We start from the raw sequence: 18327 nt of genomic DNA, 5'->3' as shown, positions 1-18327 counted from the left end.
TGAAACACCACCGTGCTACCTCACCACCAACCAACTGGAAGAAGGCCATGCACCCTGCAGCCCTCATTCCAAATGTTGCCTTTAAAAACTATTCCCTGAAAGCCTTTGAAGAGTTCCGGTCTTTTGAATGAGTCACCGGTTCTGCTTGTTTGACCCTGCAGTAAACCTTTCTCTGCTCCAAGCTGACTGATTTCAGTTTGGCTCACTGAATCAGGCACATGAACTGGGGTTCAGTAACAGTGCTAGACCAAGTGGTCTCTTATTAAAAGTGGCAGTTTATTGTATCTGTTTCAGAAATGTTTGCTGAAATACTCTTTGGCCAGGTTTGGGAGCATTTTTTTTTAACTTAGTCTCTCTCTCCTCCCCCACTCCTCCTCTCTGTTTCATTACTTTATTTGCCTCATATCCGTCTCCATCGCCCACGCACACAGCCACACACAGATGCACTCAACCCTAACAGTTAGAATCATGACTCTTCTAATCCTTCATCTGTCGTCTTCCAACATCACTCCTTTACTCATTCAGCCTGGGCCTTGCCCATCAGTCACTTCTCCCTCTCCATCATCCCTCCCAAGTTGGATGATGTCCATACAACCCGTCCATTGCCTGAAAGGAGGCAAAAAAGGGTGGGAGTGGTCACAGATGTGGCAGTGGAAATGTCCTCAAACTACCTGCGATGGGTAGGTAGGTAGGCCAGGGGGCGACTGTGCCGGGGCTGCTGTCCTGGTGTCCACAGGTGCCCTGGGGCCCAGCGTTGCTGCTCTCTCGGCTGGAAATCACCAGCATATGGGCCTGGAGTTGCCAGTGCCTGTGATGGGATGAGGGTCGTGTGTAACTAGTAGCCTAGTCAGTGAAAGGGAGAAGACATCCTTCTAGCAACTGGACAGTCCCTCTCCCTTGGCTCCTGGAGAAAACTTTCCATGATTTCTGGATCTTTGGTCTCTTAAACTCTTAAGGCAATGACTAGGACCCTCAGGGCACACCTAGGACGCTGCCAAGCTCCAGCAGGGGATGAGAGGAGAAGGAAGGATTAGGGGCAGAAAGTGGCACTAAGGTAACTATCCCAATGACCAAAGGTCAAAGCTGGCTGTAACTGTGTAACTGTCACTGAAGGGCAGCTGTTAATGTGAGTGTAGGTGTACAATCCCTTGCCACATCTCACAGAGCCAGATGTGATGCTGAATTCGGAAATGTTCAGATTGTGCAACACTCCCAGTGGGGTCTGCGGCCACCTTTGATCAAATGCATTCACATTTCTGCTGTACACTGTGCATCTCCACAGCAACTGGGACAAAAGCTATAAAAAGCTTCACCTCAGTTCAGATTAAGCATTGCACCAGGCAAAGAAAGATTTGGTTTCTGGATTTTTCTTAGATTTCAGGATTGTAGAGAAAGGACAGCAAGCCTTCATTCCCTGCTCCCTTTCTCCTGCCTTGGTGGGTGGAGTGGGAGGTGACTTTGAGGAAGAGTCTGTTCTTCCAAGGTGAAAGGAGAGGCATGCAGGTGCTGTGGTCTAGGGCTCCCTCTTGTGCCCATAAGGGGCAGGTCCTGAATTTTATTTAACAATTATCAGTGTTACAAAAATGACGCCCTGTCCCGAAAATAAACAAAACGAATGCTAAAACAATGTGAGCGTCTCCTACACCCTCCCCACAGCTCCACCCTTCTTCCATCAGTGCACTTGGAACCCTTCTAGGGATTATACGGACATACATACGTGTGTGTGTGCACACATACATACATACATACATACGTACGTACGTATGTGTAACTGGATGAGGCCACTACCAAACCCGTTTGGCTTCTCACCACTCGAAAGGCCAAAACTCAAGAGACAAATGTTAGTGAAAAGGAAAAGTTGCTTTACTCAGGATGCCAGCAACCTGGGAAAATGGTGGACTAATGTCCGAGACCATCTCCTAGTTGCTGCTTAGAGGACAAAGGTTTTAAAGGGGAGTTTCAGGGGTGCACAAGCAGGGAAGCTACGTGTAGAACAACACAGTCAACTCCAGTAATCATCTCAAGACTGATCGTGTGATGGTCTGGTCAGCATCATCTCGATGGCTTTATGTGTAATCACTCTTTTACTCCAAGGTCGGTCTGCTTCCACCTCCTGAAGGCCAGCCCCTGGAATTTTGAAACAAGCAAAATTAACTCCCTCCTAGTTAGCTAGTCATTATCTATAACACTAAGACATGTCCAGGTCAGCAGATAAAGAAAATGTATATAAGTTTTAAAATCTGTGCTGCTCAACAAGGAGCAGCTTATGTTATGCTCCATACGTATAAACAGAGAAGACCCTACATTGGTTTGTGGGGTCATGCTGGTCATTACTGTTGCCTACTGCCCCCACTTGCTCTTTTCACTTACCTTGAGGCTCTTGCAGGTCAGAATCCACAGTCTCTCAGGTTCTTGTAATGCTGATGCAGAATCCTTCAAAGAAACTGGGGGTCGGGGAGGTGTGAACTCCTCTTTGTAGGGAAACCACAAATCCCTGGGAGAGGATCTCTGAATTTTAAGAAAGAATCTTGAGCCTCTCCAGCAGTAGGCTGCTTAATCACAGGGTGGTTATCCCTCCCCAAATTCTCCCTTCCCGGAGTCCTGGGACTTTTCTTTACGGGACAGGTTTCTAAGGTCACTTTACTTCTCCATCATTTAAATATATTTCAGAAATGGCTGGGGACCAGGCTGTCCTGCTGCTCACCTGCCTGATGGCGACGGTTTGGACTTAAATGTCTGGGCAGGACCTTCTTTTTCACTATGACTGATGAGCTGCCCCCATAGTCCCTGCCTGTAGTGGGCGCTGCTGATGTGTTTCCCAGGTTACTGGCTGCTGCACGCAACCACTGCCTGCTGTGATTCTTAGCTGCAGAGGGCTCACAATCATCCAGAGCACCAGAGCTTCCCTTCAGAACACCGCCCTCAGATAACTGGAGATGCCTGAGAGATTGTGCCCCATTCTCTTACTCGCACCTCCTAGGTGCTAGATAAAATACAGGATGCCTAGCAAAATTGAATCCCTTTTTCGTATAAGGATATCTCATTCATTATCTGAAACTCACATTTAACTAGGCAATCTGCACTTTTGTTTACTAAATCTGGCTTTCTGCAGAGTGGCCACGAGAGGGCGCTAAGCATGACGAATCTCAGATTCAGAGTCAAGGCTGGGTCCTGACGAGAACCCTGCGCGGTGACGTCATTTCCGCCCTAGACCTCACGCATCCGGGGCCGGGGTAGACAGAGGCCAAACATAAATATCCCGGAGTTCCCGGATCCAATCTTCGGCCACTGGAGGGCGCGCCAAGCTTTGAATAGGAATCAGGGAGGCGTCAGGCTATCCAACGGAGAGCAGGTAGGCGGAAGCCCATAGCAGAGCGGCCGTTCTTCGGGAGTGGGTTCAGTTGGCCGTGCTGGTGACGCGTGGACGCGCGTGCCAGGGCGCATGCGCAATGCGGGAGCGACGGCGGGCAGCGGGGAGACGTGTGAGGTACCTTTAGCTCTGGCTGCGGACACCGCGAGCAGGAGACGAGGCTCGGCCGCGAACGTCCCCTACTGCCTACTACCCCCGCTTGCTCTTTTCACTTACCTCTATACTTTGAGGCTCTTACAGGCGTCTCAACGGTGCGTCCGCGAGCGCTAAGGGCGGCTGACAGGACCGAGCGGGACCACATGTGCAAAGCGCATGCGTCCAGCCCCAGGTGGGCACGAACTCAATGGCGGATTTTAGTCGAAAAATGTCGAAAACAAGTGCCCAACAGTAGGGGTTCGGGTTTTTGGTTTTTTTTAATTTTAAAAAATCATTGGTTTCGTCCCAGAATTATGTATTGAATGTCTGCTGTATACGATGCACTGTTTTAGATTTTGGGGAAATAGCAGTGAACAAGACAGATCTCTGTTTCTTGTGGAATGTACAGTCCGCTAGAGTGTGAGGGGAGTTCAAAGACTAAGTGAATTTCATAGTTTTGTTAGGAAGTGGTGAGTGTACTCGGAAAAAGCCTAGCAGAGGTGGGGGGTGATGTTAGGTAGAAATGCCTGTGGGACAAATCGAAGGGTGACGGTAAGCAGAGCCATGAAGGAAGCAAGGGAATGAGCCATGTGGCTCTCTGGAGGAAGAGTATCTCCAGCATGCGGAAAGATTTTTGGCTTTACTCTGACTGAAAGTGGAACCTGTGCAAGGTTTTGAGCAGAGGAATGATGTGACTTGACTAGGTTTTAGTAGGGTCATTCTGGCTGTTGCAGAGACTATATTGGGGAGGGAAGCAGGGACACGTACTTTTAATAGATCAGGTAATGAGCATCCCTGCAGCCATCAAAAAGCCTGACTTCAAAGATGATGATGACAGCTACTATAGAAGTGTTCACATTTCCGTGGTGAGCCAGGTGAATGTGCCAGGCCATAGGCAGGGCTTCCCAGGCATCATGTCCTTTAGGCTCAGGACAACCTGTAGAGGAGGCAGTGCTGTCACTTACTCGAGGCTTAGGCCTGTCAACGGGTGACTGCCCAATAAACACTTGTTCCTTAAGCCTTTTTTTTTTTTTTTGTAAAATAAACATAACATTTACCAGTAAGTATTAAGCAGTAAGTATATTCACATTGTTGTACAACTATCACCGCTATCCGTTTCCAGAATACTCCTTAAGTCTTCGCTGTTACTGGCATTTAAGTCCCAGGTCCAATTCCCCTCCCTGTCTCCCTCAGGCAGCCAGCTCCACCAAGGTAGTCAGTAACACTTAATAAACACCTATCATGTGCCAGGCAATGAATGAAATGAGTGAGGGTCGTGTTCTCCTTGCCCTTTTAGTCAGGGGAGACTAGTGATTGGGAAAGAAGCCCCAGGTAACTATTGCTGCAGGTCTGAAACCAAAGATACTCTTGAACGTATAGGTGTCACACTACCACCATCCAATCAGTCATGTATTCAAAAAGTGTTTGTTGAACTGTGTCAGACACAGTATTTGTGTTTGTTGAATGGATAGTTGGATGTAGCTGATTGACCCCGACTTCTCATTTTCTCTTGAGATCATCACCTGGGAGTGGTTGGACCCAGAGAGGTTTTTGTGAATGCTGGTCTATAGCTTTGTGATCTTGGAAGCATCCCTTTCGTTGGTTGGGCCTCAGTTTCCTGGTACTTTCAGTGGGGAAACTAGATATTAAATAAATAGACAATATTAAGAGATTGCATTACAGGGGAACCTAACTTAGAACAGGGTGTCAGAAAAGGCCTCCCTGAAGAGGTGATATTCCTGGAAGAGGTGAACTTTAAGCTAGAATTCGAAGGATTAGGAGCCATCCAGAGTGAGAGTGAGGTGGGAGTGGAGCCAAGGATGGGGATTCTCTACAAGGGGACCAGCATGTTCTGAGTTCTTGAAAGTTCCAGACCTGTTAGAAGTGGCTCAAGTGCCCATTCCAAGAATTCCTCTTCTCAAGACCTTTGCTGTTTGGACTTAAGTCTTTCACGAGGCTGCCAAATAGCCCTGTGCAGAACCGGCTCCCGGACTGAGAGAACATGGCGGGAGGACAGCAGAACCGTCACCTCTCATACTCCTGTTCATGTTCTGTGTTGACTGAGAGTAAACCAGAAGAGGGTCTTCAGGTCCCAGATTTGACTGCTTTATGCGTTTATTTATTTATTTTTTTTCATAAGAGGCATCATACCAGAGTGGTCTCGAGGGGGCCAGGAGTGGTTGGAATCTCTGTGCATTTGGGCAGGTGTTACCTATTTTTGCTGAGGCTCAATGTCCTCAAAGATGGGGATACTAACAGCTTTATCTCATGGGATTATTTTGAAGACATGATCTAAGGCAGGTGAAATGTTGAGCAACAGAGCTGAGTACTCAGGGCAAATGTTTGCTGGGATTTAAATAAGAGTACAGTGGTCTGGTATGTATAAAATACAGAAACTTCCTTTGTGTATGTGTGGGCATATCAGTTTGACCAGAATTAGATGAGTTCTTATACTAGGAATTCTTCAAAAAAAAAAAAATCAGGTCAGATTCTCATTAAAAAAGTGAAAAAGCAGCTTGAATCTTGGTAATTTCCAGTCCTCTTGACTCTTATGCAGGTGTGATCAGCAGTGGAAAAGATGCCAGCCCCAGCTGCCACATATGAAAGAATAGTTTACAAAAATCCCTCTGAGCACCACTACATGAAAGTCCGCCTGTAAGTTCAGTCTCTTGAGTTCTACTTTTGACTGCTTTTTAATGAATTTGAATAGCGTAGAATTGAGTACAACCCATTTTTTCTTCCTAATGTTTCTCACAGAGAATTTCAAGATCGTGGGGTTGAACTGAATGTTGCACAATTCAAGCAGCTGCTTATTTCAGCCCTAAAGGACCTGTTTGGGGAGGTATGGAATCAGTTGGTAGTTTGAAGTCTCCTAAGATCTTTGTAAGACATACTGAAAGGACACTTTTCTAAACATTATTTTAAAACTTTAAAACTGTGTTTGAAATTGCAGAAGCAGACTTTCAGAAGTGATGAGTTTTGGGTAGGTTTGTTTTAATATGCCTTCATGTTGGCCAGGAACTTGTTAGACAGGTGTTTATTATATGGCTACTGAAAAGTGTGGTCCAGACTGGCAACCTGCACACTGGTTTTTTTTGCCCATTGTAAGGGTTTGTGACTTGTACCAGAATGTAAATCAGCATGCCAGTTCCTTTAGAGAAAGTCTTCAGTGAAGAAAACTGAGCTGAGCTAAACAGTGTGCTCACTGAGATTGTTGATTTCCATTCTGGTGCAGCTCCTCCTCACAGACCAGCACTGGGAGTAGTCCTGTTCTAGCATTCACTCGAAAACAAGTAGAGTTTTGAGAGAGAACAAAGACAGATGATTCTCAGGAAATTATTTCCTGATTCTTATCTTCTGTCAAATTAAAATCTGTCAAACAAATCAAAATTAAAAACTTTTACTCTGCAAAAGACTTGGTAAAGAGGAAGAAAAAATAAATTACAGACTAGAAGAAGATATTTGCAAACCACATAGCTGACAAAGGACTAATATCTAGAATATATAAAGAACTCTTAAAGCTCAATAGTATGAAAAAAACCCAAAAAACCCAAACAATCCAGTTAGGAAATGGGCAAAATGTGTGAATGGACATTTCACTAAAAAGGGTATACAGTTGGCAACAAAGCACATGTACAGAAAGATGTTTCACATCATCAGCCATTAGAGAAATGCACATTAAAAACACAATGAGACCTCACTACACACTTAGCAGAATGGCTGAAGTGAAAAACAGTGACTAACACTAAATGCTGGTGAGGATGCAGAGAAGCTGGGTCACTCATACTTTGCTGGTGGGCATGTAAAATGGTACAGCCACTTTGGAACAGAGTTTGGCAGATTCCTTAAAAAAAAAACACTACCATACAGCCCAGCAACTGCATACCTGGGCATTTATCCCAGGGAAATGTAAACTTAGGTCCTCACAAGAACTTGTACGAGAATGTTCATAGCAACTTCATCAGTAAGAGCCCCAAATAGAAATAAGCCAGGTGTCCTTCAATGAGTGAAGTGTTAAACAGACTGTGGTACCATTCATACCAGGAATATACTCAATAATGAAAAGGAACAAAGCATAGACACACATAACAAATTGACCAAATCTCCAGAGAATTATGTGGAGTGAAAAAGCCAATCCCAAAAGGTAATATACTGGAGGATTCCATTTAAATAATGCTCTTGAAATAACATAATTATCATAATTGTATAATCTAGAGAAAGATTAGTGTTTGCCTGGGTTTGGGGATGAGGGGGTAGTGGGTGTGGCTGTAAGGGGGTAGAAGGAGAGAGCCTTGTGGCGGTGGAGCTCTTTATCCTGTTTGTGGTAACGGTTACGTGAAACTACCAGTGTGGTCATGTTGCACAGAGCTCCACATGTACACGTGTAATCAGATAGGCGTGCATGTACAGCTGGCAAAGTCTGAATAGTTCATCAGTTTCAGTTTTCTGGTTTTGACATTGTACTATAGTTATGCAACATGTTGCCGTTGGGAGAGGCTGAGTGAAGGGTGCATGGAATTTTCCTGTACATTTCTTTGCAAACTTACGTGACTCTAATTTTTCAAAATAAAAAGTGTAAGAAAAAAAAAAAACCCATGCACCTTCTATATGTCAAGTATAACAGCTGGTTCCTGGGGTATAGTTGTAAACAAACAGACATGACTTCTGCCTCATGGACTAATGGTCTTGGTTATTTTAGTAGGAAACCGTGTTCAACAATTAACGGCAAGAATGATGAGTATTATGAAAGAGGAAGTGTGTGGGTCCTCTGTATGAAAGAGCGTAGCAAGCAAGTGAGCTTCATCTTGGGGATCAGGAAAGGAGCAATTTAAACGAAGGCTCGAGAAGGATGAAGAGGCATTAGCAATAGGAAGAGGTCCAGGAAGAACTTTCCAGGCAGAGGGAGCTGTAAAACAGCAGGCCCATTGCTCCAGCACTGTTAAAGTACTGTCAGGGTTAGTTCTTAGAGTTCAGGAGTAATGGTGACGATAGTCTGCTGATAGCCTTCTCCCACACTTAGGTTGGTGCGGCCCTACCCCTGGACATTCTGACCTACGAAGAGAAGACCTTGTCAGCCATCTTGAGAATATGTAGCAGGTACGACGGACAGTGGAACATTTCTAGTTTAACAGAACAGAGAGACGGATGGAGAAACAGAGCAAAAGTACCCTCTTCTAAGAATAAGAAGAGTTGTGTCATCATGAACTCTTGAGCAGCTTTTGGAAGTTTAAACTGGGGAGATAATGAACATTCATCCACCAGGATCTTACACTCAGAGAAGCCAAACTTGTGATTTGCTTACAACTGTAGTGTTTCCCAATTGATAGTCATGGCTGCAAACTCAGAAGTGTGTATTTTAGAAACTTTTCTAATTGAGGTTCATTTTATTCTCTGCCTATGACATACTATGCTCTTACTTTTGAAGTTTTCTCATTTAAATAGATTTTCTGGTAGAAAGTATTTTCTGGACCATCACGGACAAAAGTTCTAGGGAGATGTTGCAAGGGCACATCTTTACTTACGCTTTCTTGATCTCTCTGTAGTGGTCTTGTCAAATTGTGGAGCTCTTTGACCCTGTTAGGATCCTACAAAGGCAAGAAATGTGCTTTCAGAGTGATTCAGGTAAAGACAGTCCCTTCACATATTCCAGATGAGTCTGAGTGGTAGATCAAACTACTTTTTTTAAAAACACATTTTAAAAAAATTTACTTATTTTATTTATTTTATTTTTAGGGGGGAAGTAATTAGGTTTATTTATTTATTTTTAGAGGAGGTACTGGGGATTGAACCCAGGACCTCATGCATGCTAAGCATACGCTCTACCACTAGAGCTATATCCTCCCCACTTCAAACTACTTTTTAATATGGGTCCCATCTTTGTACTTGGATAAATATAGTATGGTTAACATTATGTAGCTGGGAGGGAAAAACCCAGGACTTCATTACTTACGAAAATATGAGAGGAAGCGTGGAGGAAGTTTTGGGATAAAACTGGGAACTCTTGTGGAAAAGCCTTAACTTTTCATGTATTTCTTAATACCTAGTACTTTATGTATTGGAATGCTCTTTCTGAGCTTATCATGACCACGTGTTTATCCGAGCCTGCCTCTCAGGATGCTCTTTATAATGCTACTGCATCAGTTTGGCTTATCCTATACAATTGCACATGTTTTTGTACTGCCCCCTGTTCCAGTGCAGTTTTCTCCGGATATTGCCTTAAACTTTTTTCTTTCTCTTACAGGTTTCTCCATTTCTCCTTGCATTATCTGGTAATAGTAGGGAACTAGTATTGAATTGAATAGTCTTCAGTTTCAGAAATATTCCTCACTCTCAAAGGTACTTTTTGGTGCCAGCATAATGTTTGAAGACTGAAGCAACCTAAAAGCTCCTGTTGATGAAATTTGAGGGCTCTGAAGATGCTCCCAGCAATTTCCACCCATCGACTCTGGTGGGGTAGGCTTCAGAGGAGAATCTGCCTGTCAATGCCAAACAGGCAGCACTTAGAGCACATGCACATCAGAGTTGGAGACCAGGCTGAACTCAGCAGGGCCTTCACACAGAGGGATGTGGCTACCTTCTCAGAATTAACAGGGGATGTCAATCCTTTGCATTTAGATGAAGATTTTGCAAAACACACCAGGTTTGGAAAGACAATTGTACATGGAGTTTTGATCAACGGACTTATTTCAGCTCTCCTGGGTACTAAAATGCCAGGGCCAGGCTGTGTATTTCTTTCCCAGGAAATTAACTTTCCAGCGCCCTTATATACTGGGGAAGTTGTTTTAGCTTCTGCGGAAGTGAAAAGGCTGAAGCGGCTCGTTGCTATTATTGCAGTGTCATGTTTTGTACCAGAAAGTAAAAAGACTGTTATGGAAGGCTGGGTTAAAGTTATGGTCCCAGAAACTCCCAAATCCTGAAATATGTCTTAAAAGATGCAAGTTCAGGCATCAGTGTTACTGCTATTGAAGAGCCTCTGAGGAAAACAGGGATTGTTGTTCTTCACCAAGGAATGGCTCATAGACCCAGAAGCCCATATTGGGGGAGAGGAGCAGGTGGAGAGGTGTTCAGTTGCCCACATTACAATATGGCCTTATGCTTCACACAGACTTAAGTATATTTGTCATCTGCCTAGGGTTTTAAAGTTGAAAAAATACTGGGAAGATTATCATATAGCTAAAGGTTCTACTTTTAGGATTTCAGACCTAGTTAGATTTGCATTTTGGATGACACAAACCTACCTATATCTGGGTAGAATAAGTTCCTCACTGAATTTATAACTAGCTGGCATTTAATTACTGAAGGCAATGATAGAAGCTGGGTCATCTTGGAACACTTATCTTTTACCAGTAAATGTTCTTAGATTCTGTTCTTCAGCACTTTCTGGGTCAGAGTTTATTGCAATTTGTTACTGTTTACACCAAGATGGCATCTTGTTGCACCTTCACTGGCTCTTGCCCTTCAGATAGTTTTCCTGTTATTGGAGGAGGGCTTGTGTGCAGATATGGACTCAGCTACGTTGGTCTCATTATAAAACAGGGATAACAACACCTACGACACAGGATGGGTGGAGATGACAGATACAATTAGTTAAGCACAAGACATGGCCTGTAAACAGTAGATTCTACCGTTGCCCATTCTCTTCTGTGAATGAGCTTAGAAGTTTCCCTGGATTTGAAGCTAACTGGCCAAAAGTTAGATAATAGACCAGTCTTTCAGGATATCAGCTAATCTCTGTCAGTATTTTAAACCTAGAATAGCTCTTGAATGCAAAGTTTCTATTTTAGTAATCCAGATTTTTTTTCTCTCTCTTGAAAATATTGTAGGGTTCCCCCCTTTATATAAATAATATATGCTTGTTATAGAAAAATTGTAATAAAATGTTTAAGGAACACAGTGACCAAGTTCTTAAGAGATAAGGGGTATTAGAGAGGAAATGTGCCTAATGTATTAGTACTAAATGGTCATCCCCAACATAGCCAACACTTTTTAAGACAAGAATCTGTAATAGAACATATATATGGTCCGCCTGTGTTTTGTGGCTTTAGATGGTGGCTCTGACCACAGCCAGATGCTTGATCAGGAAGGTAAAATCAAGTATAATTGGTTGCGTCAACCCACATTTCCTGGAAGATTTTTCCTCCTGTTGGTGGATTAGTAAGTAGATTATTTATTTATTTATTTTACCTTAAGGGGATTGGTTAAACATTACTAGAAAGAATTATTCTAGTCACTAGAGGGCAGGACGCATATAAATAAAGTGAGTATTTTTAAACTTTAATATTGTTCCATATTCTAGTTTGTGATGTTGAGATGAAAAAACCAAAATCAGTGTGAGAAGCAAGGATGCCATTATCATGAGTTTCAGAATGGGCAGCAGGTGCAGGTTCAGACCCACCTGAAGAAGGTGTATTTGTGAGTGAAACACTACACATGCCAAAAATTCGATATGACGTTGAAAAGCAAAATGAGGAACTTGAGGCACAAAATAGGGACTTGAAGCCAAAATTAGCTACTGCTGCAGAACTCGTCTGGGGACTTAGCAGCAGTCCTGAAGTGGGTCCACAAGTGGAATGTGACGTGATCAATACTATAAGCTACTATTTTTTTTTTCAATGATGAGCCAATTTTCTACATTAACTGTAATCCTTGAAACAATTTTGTGATGTTAAGTAACTTCCCAGTTTATAGACAAGGAGACAGACTGATGCTGTGTGACTTGCCCAAGGTTGTACAGCTAGTGTGCAAACAGGTCTGCCTGGCTGCAGAGCATTTCTTTTTTCCTGTCACCCTGTGGGTCTTACTGGAGTATTGTTAGTTTCTGTGATAGTATATTGTTATGTGGTATTAAAGTATTTGGAACCACCATTTTATAGAATTATTTTTATATTCAGAATGTTCTAGATTTTATCCCCTGCTACAGTTCTACTTACTGTTACTTGACGGCTTCCACTCATACCTATCACCTACACTTTTTCTAAGTTGACAGTCAGTGATTATTTGTCTTCAGACCAGAATTACTGATACGGTTATTCTAAAGACGGAAAATTATGTGCAAGCCAAGTATGGTTTGGAGAGAAGTGTGTGTCAGATCTGGCGGATAACTGATTGATACTGTGTAACTTAAAAGTAGCTTCTCAATATGAGCATTTCCATTTTTTTAAAGCTCCCAAGATGTCATGGTCTTCTTTGATCTTTGTGAATCAATACATGGAACAGAGAAGTAGGCAAGAAGTTGGGGATACTTCTCTATAAATGATGACTTGTTATTTTTACTCAGCACCAAGGTTCTCAAACCACTCATACTTTGTTAAAGCCGGCTATAACAAAAACTAACTGGTTGGCTTTTCCATTTTGAGCTCTATACAAGTTGCCAGAAAGAATGACTCTTCTAATGAAAGCGTGAGTGACCCTCAAATTAGGAAATCCTCTCTCAGGTAGCTGAGAAGTGGCTTTGGCTGTACTGGGTCACAAGTGGAAGTGAGTACAAAAGTACTGACTAACACAGCAGGCCAAATTGTGCTAGCACTTTCCACATGGGTCATTATAAGACTGCAATTTATGAAATGTTTGATTGCCATAGAAATATATACCCATCTTAAGCCAATTTCAGCCTAATGTACTGGAAAATTGGTTAACAGATTTTTATATTCTATTAGAAACATTTCCGTATTGGTGAAATGCCACTCATTTCTTTTGCAGCAGATCTTAAGTAGCAACAGGGAGAGAGCCTCACCACAGCCACCATTCATCTTGTGTATTCGTCTAGAAAAAGAAGAAACTACTAAATGCACCTTGGTACTTCTTAGGTAACCACAGGTTTTCATTTTGTGCTGAATTATTAGTCATTTTTCTTTTATGTTCTTAGAGTTGATTAAGAGACCCATTTATTCCCAAAGAAAATTGCTATTAAATTACATCTATTAAGTTTTTATATTAAAACATACTCTACCAAAGGTTGACAGTCACTCTGGGCAGCTTTGCCACTCTGAATGCCTCATGTGCTGACCTGATTTATTAAGGGGCTCTACTGGAGCAGAATGTGAGTGCTGTGGAATTACTCTTGGGCTGCACTTGAGTATCTCCAGGGTCCCAGATGTTTCACTTCCTTTGTTCTTGGCTTTTCTTCATTCAAATTACAAACACAGCAGAGACTAGAGTTCTCAGCATCTTCAGAGAAATTTTGGTTTGGAGCAAAATCATAAGAAAACCCGAGACAAATGTTGACACTGTATAAATAGAACAGGATTAATAGGAAGCTCCATAGTCAATTTCTAGACCACAATCAATTTCTAGGGTGGCTCTTAGCTAGACCACAGTTCATATGACCTTATAAACCCTGAGCAAAATTCCTCTGTGATGGAAAACATCAACATGTAAGGGAAGTAAAAATGATCAAATATAAGTTGAATTTTGTTCTTTTTTTTCCCAGATCATGAATAGTTAAAGAAAAAATCATTTTGGGAGAAAATGCGGCTTAGGAAACGCTGAGGTTTTTGTAAGCTATGATTTGATTTGTCGAGAAGTTGCCAGGTCTAGAAGCGTCCGCTAGAACTCATTATCTTCAGTCAATCTGGCCAAACGTCAAGTTGTTAGATAAACAACCTGTGGGCCATCTAAACATTCGGCAACATACAAGAGTAAGAATTTTTTTCCCCTGCCAGCCCTGAGTACTTGTGTATGTGGCAACAACTGAGGTACTCCAGACCTCATTTGCTTTACCCAGCTTGAGACTAGAAGCAAAGCTGATTTGATTGAGATCAGCTGTGGACTGCAGAAGGTTTCCCCACTTTCAGTGTGAGCCACTTCAAAAGCCAAATGGATGTTGAGACTCTGATAGGATTTGGGGCCTGGTCTCCATAGGATCAGGGGAATCCAGTTAAGTCCAGGATCCTCAGGGCACTGATCTGAGAAGATGAAATTATAAGGCCCACCATAGTATTTATTCTGATAGGCTTCAGGCAAGAATTTCCGGAGAACAGGGAAAGGCTTGATTGAGTCTCTGGCTTCATTCCATCAAATATCTGATTTCGCACTTTCAGTTTCATTTCCATAGTGAGGAAGATGACAGTTTCTCATTTGATGACCTTTACAACTCAGTTGTGTAATACTATTATTTTTTTCCTAATCATACAAGTAAAATACCTTCATTAGTGACATCTTGAAAAATGCAGAAAAACAAAAAAATAGAAAGCATCATGAATCTACTTCCTACAGACCCTCACTATTTTTGTGGGCTTTCTCCTGGTGTTTTTCCTATAAATAAATTTTAAAAACTTGGGAATCATAAAATGCATATATTGCCTTTTTCTACTTATTGTTATATCAAGAGCATTTCCCAACATTAAGTATTTGGTACTGTGATATTTAATCATTGCAAAATGTTATTTTTATAATTGTACCATGATTTGTCCAACCCCCTATTAGATATTTATCCTTGAGTGCTCTATATTTGCACTGATCTCTGATTATTTCACTAGGATACTCTCCTGGAGGCGGGATTACTGCATGAGAATATTTTCAAAGCCCTTGATGTGTGTTGTCAAATCCCAGTTGCTAGTACCAGGCCTATTACATGGTTAAGTAACTCAGTAAGTGAATTGTTGTATGCATAAATGCCTTTTGGAAAGGTTGGACCAATTTATACTCCCACCAGAAGGATGCGAGAAGAGTCTTGGCCAGCCCACATGATAGGAGTAAATGATCAAAGCAGATTTTTGGTTTCTGTGATTCTTGTAATGAAACAAGTCATTTGCCTTAAAGAAATGGAAGTAAAAAATTGAATCGTCCCTAAGTGATACATAATTTTGCTTTAATAGACTGCTACTTTTAAACACAGTGGGGCAAACATGGAATGCAGGAAGAATTCTGATTATTTTAGGACTTAATCATGAAGTTCCATGTTTCCCTCTTCACATCTTTCTCCACTGAATTTTGGCCCCTAAGTCAGTCTATCATGGTTAGTTGGTCACTTGGAGTTGCCCAACAATCCCATTAAGCTTGAGATCTGGGGAGGCTACCCTTTAGATGCTCTCTAGGCCTTTGCTGTGATGTCAGATTGTTGTGGGGTTTCCAAGAAATTTTGTTCTCTTGTTGTCTGAAATGTAGAAATTTAAGGAAGATAAACTTGAGAGTTAGAAACTTCCGTCTGTGAACTGTAGGGGAAGGAAGAAACTAGTATTGTCTGAGGTTTTATTATGTGCTGAGCCCCTTGCATCCTACTACATTCCTCATACCAACCTTTTCGTACAAGTATGGAATTTTGCAGATCTCAGTTTTCTCAAATTTGCAAATGGGGAGCTGGGGCACAGAGAGTTTGGAGAACTTATTCAGGGTCACTCAGCTGGTAAATCCTGGAGCCCTAGAGATCCTGGTCATCTAATTCCAAGTCTAACTTCACTGTCCTGGGATGCTGCCCTGGGAGAGAGCACTGTGGGTGGGCCGGATTGTGGCCTTGGGTTCAAGCAGACTAGGGCAAAATTGGAGCTGAGAAGTTGATCGCAGAGTTCTCTAGCTCTGGGTTTAGGGTTCTTGGAACCAGTATAGTGGGACTGACGAAGCTAAGTCTGGAGTTGAGGGTTGTCAGGTTTGAAGGCCTTGTGGGCTGAGCTAAGGCAAAGGGTAGAGGTAGAGTTCCTAGACCAATGCCCAGTTTTTAGAGTTCCCAGTTCAAAGAACTTGGGTCTGAGGTTGCTGGAGTCCTAGGGCTCCAACTGTGGGGTCCAATTCTGAGGGCCCAGCTGTTAGGTCCTTGAGTCTGATGAACCAGGTTCGAGAGTTCCCTATAAAACCTGAATTTGACGGGCTTATTTCAGAAAGTCTCTGGATCTGCAGGGCACGGACTGAGGGTCCAATCCTGAAGTCCCTTTTTTCTGGGTCTTAAGATCCTTGGCCTAGGAGGCCTCAGTGGGAAAGGTCCAGTTCTAAAGGTCTCAAGTCTGAGAATACAGCTTCTGAGGGCCTAATGCAAAAAGCCCAACACTGAGAGGTTTCGGGATCTTTGGGCCTGAGGGTTCCTGGATAGCAGGGCCCAAGACGCGGTGCCTTTGGATCTGAGGATCTCTGGAGGCGATGGCTTAGGGAGAATTGTCACGAGGTCTGAGGCGCGGTGCTAAGGTGCCGGGTCTGCGGTGCGACTGCCTAGAACTTGGAGGCATAGGTCCAGGGCAGCAGCGACTGCGACAGTTTGGCTCTAGGACCCCGCGGGAGGCGGCGGCGCGAAGAGCGGCCCGTGTTGACAGCAACGGTCGCGTAGGAGGGTCGGTGCTAGGACCCCGCGGGCCCGCCGGGCGGCGGCGGCGGCGGCGGCGGCGGCGCGTGGGGCGGTGCGTGTTGACAGCGGCGGCGGCGGCGGAGCCGGGCGGGCGGCGGGAGTCGGCGCCTCTGGTTCCTGCTGCTGGTCGGGAGGCGGTGGCGGACTGGCGTCCCGGGATGGCCTTCATGGAGAAGCCGCCGGCCGGCAAGGTGCTGCTGGACGACACGGTGCCACTGACAGCAGCCATCGAGGCGAGCCAGAGCCTGCAGTCCCACACGGTGCGCGGCCGGGCGGGCGGGCTGGCGGCGCGGGGCGGCCCCGGGCCGCGAGAGGGTTGCGGGCGGCCCGGCGCGGGCCGGATGCGGGCCGAGCAGTGTCGCCCGGGCAGGGGCTGGGGCTGGGGTCGGCGGCCCAGGCCAATAGGGCTCTGGCGTGGCGGTGTTCCTGGGTCAGGGGCCCCGGGGCCCAGGCGGTAGCGGAGGTCCGGAGGGGTCGAGGGTGGGAACCGTAGCCCCCTGGGTCAAGGAGTGGGAGGGGCTCGGCGGTGCCCTGGAAAGGGACTCCGAGTTGGGGGAGGTGTTGGATTCTCGGCCCCACCTCGGGCCAGCGGAGTAGAGAGACCACTTAGGACCTTGTCATCCGTTTCTGCCCTCCGGCAGCCGTCTCCTCTTTGGGTCGCTGAGTTTCCCTCCTTTGGGGATCTGAGTGGTGGGGACGAGGGGCTGCTGGGCCAAATGGAAGTATGACTTTAGAGCCTATTTGTTGAGATAGCAGAGTGGCTGGGGCCCCATTTCCAGGTCAGCTGCTTGGTCGAGGCACGGGGAGATGGTGAGGGAGGCACGGGGAGATGGTGAGGGAGGCAGGCTGGGGTCCTGCTGAGGCAGGTGTATGAATGTGCTCCTTCCCGCCTCTGACTTGCTCTTCAGCGGCCGTGGTAGCACTCATTTGAGTTTAAAATCCACTGGAGTACCATAAAGGAGTAATAGGTGCTCGTAGTAAACACAAAGTGCATTTCTGTTACATGTATGTTCTTTTATGGGTCTTTAAAACCATAGTTGTTTTCATTTGTCAGTACCTTGTTTTGAAAAGCACACCATGCATTGTAATGTACAGGCAGTAAACCCAGGAATCAGCAAAAAAACAGGAGCTACCATTCATTGTTGGTGAAATAATGAATGGCGAGAGAGAGAGATGCTTTAAATTGTAATGTTTTGTTAGACCTAACAAGTCAGAGTCCGGCTCAGAGGCTTGTTTGTTTACCATTGCAGTGTATTTGGGGTTTATCATCTGGAGGCTAAAGCCTCACAATAGCCTTCTGTTTCTCTTTTTGCTTAAACTGTTCTGGTGACTTCAAAGAGACCTTTTATTCTGTTGTATTAAAGTGGGACTTTTTTAAACCTCAGTTTCCTCTTCCGACAGTCATGCTTTGTAGGGCTTGCATTGTTTAAAGTTTTCATTTCCAGTTAGGAAAATGATCATATTTTTTAAAAGTGCGTTTTGTTTCATTGTGCATGTCTTTAATCCTGTTCTACAGACTGGTGAGAAGGCACTGTATAGGACAGAATTTGTT

General features: G+C 44.2%; 3 protein-coding genes and 1 long non-coding RNA gene across 15 annotated transcripts in view; 3 read left to right on the top strand and 1 right to left on the bottom strand.

The window, feature by feature from the left end:
- Positions 1–1850: 1850 nt before the first annotated feature.
- LOC116158255 (uncharacterized) lies at positions 1851–3644 on the bottom strand. Of its 2 annotated transcripts, none has more exons than XR_010384836.1 (3): positions 3587–3644; positions 2371–2444; positions 1851–2127 (listed from the first exon to the last, which is right to left on the bottom strand). It is a non-coding gene; the product is annotated as an uncharacterized LOC116158255 (long non-coding RNA). The 2 variants fall into 2 exon arrangements; XR_004142488.2 differs by lacking the exon at positions 3587–3644 and adding an exon at positions 2705–3114.
- RPP14 (ribonuclease P/MRP subunit p14) lies at positions 3571–10380 on the top strand. The gene is made up of 6 exons (XM_010980923.2): positions 3571–3698; positions 6063–6160; positions 6263–6347; positions 8526–8602; positions 9049–9127; positions 9747–10380. Exons 2-6 carry the CDS (start codon positions 6084–6086, stop codon positions 9801–9803), a joined length of 375 nt encoding a protein of 124 aa, XP_010979225.1. The 5' UTR covers positions 3571–3698; positions 6063–6083; the 3' UTR covers positions 9804–10380.
- On the top strand, positions 9922–12370 carry HTD2 (hydroxyacyl-thioester dehydratase type 2). The gene has a single exon (XM_064496379.1). It carries the CDS (start codon positions 9922–9924, stop codon positions 10420–10422), a length of 501 nt encoding a protein of 166 aa, XP_064352449.1. The 3' UTR covers positions 10423–12370.
- Positions 12371–16835: 4465 nt separating this feature from the next.
- PXK (PX domain containing serine/threonine kinase like) overlaps positions 16836–18327 on the top strand; it is a 69298-nt gene continuing 67806 nt past the window's right edge. For all 11 annotated transcript variants that reach the window (XM_064496368.1, XM_031470624.2, XM_064496377.1 and 8 more), the window contains exon 1: positions 16836–17035. In XM_064496368.1, the coding sequence (XP_064352438.1) occupies positions 16934–17035 (102 nt within the window). In that variant the 5' untranslated portion in view covers positions 16836–16933. The remainder of the gene's footprint in view (positions 17036–18327) is intronic.

This window comes from Camelus dromedarius, chromosome 17 (assembly GCF_036321535.1).
Source record: "Camelus dromedarius isolate mCamDro1 chromosome 17, mCamDro1.pat, whole genome shotgun sequence".
Lineage (NCBI taxonomy): Eukaryota > Metazoa > Chordata > Mammalia > Artiodactyla > Camelidae > Camelus > Camelus dromedarius.
This window is presented reverse-complemented; position numbering and strand designations above follow the sequence as displayed.